This window comes from Diaphorina citri, unplaced genomic scaffold, assembly GCF_000475195.1.
Source record: "Diaphorina citri unplaced genomic scaffold, Diaci psyllid genome assembly version 1.1 scaffold19593, whole genome shotgun sequence".
In the NCBI taxonomy this organism is placed as follows: domain Eukaryota; kingdom Metazoa; phylum Arthropoda; class Insecta; order Hemiptera; family Psyllidae; genus Diaphorina; species Diaphorina citri.
The window spans coordinates 20,275-23,420 of NW_007396946.1; the positions used below are offsets into that span (position 1 = coordinate 20,275).

The window sequence follows — 3,146 nt, forward strand, 5'->3', positions numbered from 1 at the left end:
ATTGAGATCAAAGGGTTCGTACATGACCTAGCTACTGTAAACCTCCTGTCTCTTGATCAAGATACCATATTGAAGGTAACTAAATCTGACAAAATTATTTCTGATATAATACATTATGTCAAACAAGGATGGCCTGATAATAAAAGTAGTTTACCTAAAAATGAAGTAATTAGACATTTTTATAAAATCAGAAATAACCTTTGCATAAACGAAAATGGATTATTGTTTTACAATGCTAGAGTAGTGATCCCAGAGGCGTTGAAACCATCAGCCCTCAAATCTCTACATAGTGGTCATATGGGTATTCAAAAAACCCTACTAAGAGCTCAAGAAACCATGTATTGGATCAATATTAATAACGATGTAGAATCATTCATAAAAAAATGTTATACTTGTGAAACCCACAAAGGTTTAAAGCATAGAGAGCCATTAATGCCAATAGAAACTTCTACTTTTCCATTTGAGAGAGTTTGTTTAGATATTATGACCCACAAGTCAAAAGACTACCTTGTAGTAGTTGACAGCTATAGCAAGTGGATAGAGCTATATCATCTCAAATCCAAGAAGTGCTCTGAAATCATTAACAAGTTAAAAACCCTATTTTCCATCTTTGGTATACCAATATGCATAATGTCAGACAATAGTCCATTCAATTCTAATGAAATCAAAATATTTTGTAAACAATATAATATTAAGTGGTTATTTAGTTCCCCATTATACCCAAATAGTAATGGTCTTAGCGAAAGAGCTGTCCAAATCTGTAAAAATATCCTAAAGAAGTCAGACACATCTCAAACTGATTATAGAGATCTTCTTACAGAATATAGAGCAACCAAAATCCCTGCTCTTGGTTTTTCACCATCAGAAATTTTAATGGGAAGATTAATAAGAACTAAGATATGTATTAATAATGAGAAATTAAATCCTATCAAAAATTTAGAAAATGTCCATAAAAATTTGAAATCTAAAATGAAAGAAGCTCAAATAAATAACAAATATTATTATGATAGAAAAACCAGAGAAGAAAAGCCATTCTACTCAGGTGAAAATGTATTAGTAAGGGAAGGAAACAGGTGGATCAAAGGTAAAATCATAAAATCCACTGAATATCCAAGGTCTTATTGGGTCAACACTGAAAGGGGTAGTAAGGTTAGAAGGAACACCTTTCATCTCAAACATACTCCTATAACATTCCAAGAGAATGAGGTTCAAGATAATTTTGAGGATAACTTTGACGATTTCCTTGAAATTAATAGTAGTGCTGGTCTCATCATGACAATGTCAAATAATAGTAATAACTTAAATTTAGAAAATGTATTAGAAACTAGTTCTTCATTAAATGACTCAGATGAAAGCTTTATTCGAACTCTGAATGAGGCAATGGTTGAATCTGTACATGAATCTGAAATTTCTTCCCCACAGTGTGTGTGTGTGTGTGAGGTCAAAGGTGAGTGTGTGTGTGTGTTGTGTGTTAATGTGAGCTAAGCATGAACGTGGGCACAGGCGGGCGGCGGCGTTGCCGGCGGCCGGGTGTGGCGAGGGTTCCACTCTTCTTTCCAAAACTTCCTGTTAATTTCCTTTCCCTTTTTTTTTTGGAGAAGCGAGATGCCGGTAAGGGGGGACAAAAGTTCCTTTCCCGAAAAACTTTATTGAGCTCTTTGTCTCTTCAAAAAAAATTTCCTTAACGCCCTTTTGACTTTGCCATGGGGACTAAAAAAGGCTTTCTGAAGGAAACGGGCCCCGTACTTTACTTCCTTCTCAAGGGGGGTGGGTATCCTACATTCCCATACAGGAAGTTTAGAAAAGAATGTATTATTTGGCATTCCACAATGGGAACTTGACGGAAAGGGTTTGAAAGACATAAAATGTATCCATTTGTTTTGTATTGGATTGGATGTTTGTTTCTTTCAATAGGTCTTTGTTTTCTCGGAAATTTTGATGTTTATTTATAATTTCCTGGAGACTTTCATTGTCATTGCTCAATTGTATCATAAAATTTGCTTTAATTTGTTTTTTGCAGCTTTATTTTTCTTTTCCTTTTTTTAATGATAGTCGCTCCCTTTTTTACACCTTCCTTATGTGTGTTGTGATCGAATTTATGGGTAATATTCTGTGAAATCTGTTTTTCGGAAAAAAGCGCACAAACCCACATTAGGGGGCTGCGCCCAGTAAACTTTCATTCGTGATACTTTACCTTTTTGGCTTTGTGAAACAAACCCCAAAATGAACTCCATTGGATTTTTGTTGTAAAAAAATTAATGTGCTCTTCGGGATTGTAAATGAATGTTATAATTAGTCTTGCGGAAACGGTACTTTTTTGACTTTGGGCTTCACTTTAATTTTTTAGGTTTTACCGACCACTTTGCGGTGAGGTTCTTTAAAAGGGTGCAGTGGGTCTAAACCGGTTGTTGAGTTGTCTGTTGTCAGCTGGTGGACGCCTCTGTGTGTTGTAGAGGGGGGAAGTGTCCTACCCGTTTTATGGGTAAAATCCCTTTTGCGTCTTTATTTTGGATATTTAATTAAGCAAACGGGATTCCGGTCGTTTTTTCATTACAGGGTTCGTTCCCTTGCCCAGGGGACTCCATGCATTTGTTCTTTACAAGTGTTTTTAGTTGTCCAGGTGTATAAATTGTATTCAGTTTTTCTTAAAATGTTCAATAACTTAGTTGTCTTACCGATTTCTTGAATTTAGCAATCTCTCTTTATTTCAAAACAAATGTTAAAATCAAATGGTATTATATTCTATAATTGTTCCGATGGAGTCGTCTATGATTAATTTTATTTGTTTCAAAGATCGGGGAATTCATTCAAGTTTTGATATCAACCTCTTACAGTAATTTATATTCCATTTTTAGTGTGTACACGTGTATTTTGTTATTATTGTTGTTGTAAACTTTTTACAGGGATGATGATTAGTGTTCTTGTTCACACTTAGAAAATTGTTCATATGTAAAAATTGATCGGGAAACCAAGCTTTAAAAGACCGGGCGGGTCTTTAAAAAACTGCAAACTACATGCTAAGACCTTAGTAGTAGATGTGAGAATTTAGTTTAATTAGGGAAAGTGATCTCGAATAAAGGAGGAGTTTAGTTCATTGAACACAAAATTGGTTTATATTTGGGAAAGTGAAATTCGGTGGAAGTAGG

The 3,146-nt window shown here is 34.7% G+C and overlaps 1 protein-coding gene across 6 annotated transcripts in view; it reads left to right on the forward strand.

The window, feature by feature from the left end:
* The window catches only part of LOC103523326 (retrovirus-related Pol polyprotein from transposon 17.6), a 61,166-nt gene that overhangs the window by 10,351 nt on the left and 47,669 nt on the right, over window positions 1-3,146 (forward strand). For all 6 annotated transcript variants that reach the window (XR_003395253.1, XM_026832936.1, XM_026832937.1 and 3 more), the window contains exon 2: window positions 23-788. Coding sequence is in view for 5 of the 6 variants with exons in the window: in XM_026832936.1 (XP_026688737.1) it covers window positions 23-788 (766 nt within the window). In the remaining variant the exon portion in view is untranslated. The remainder of the gene's footprint in view (window positions 1-22; window positions 789-3,146) is intronic.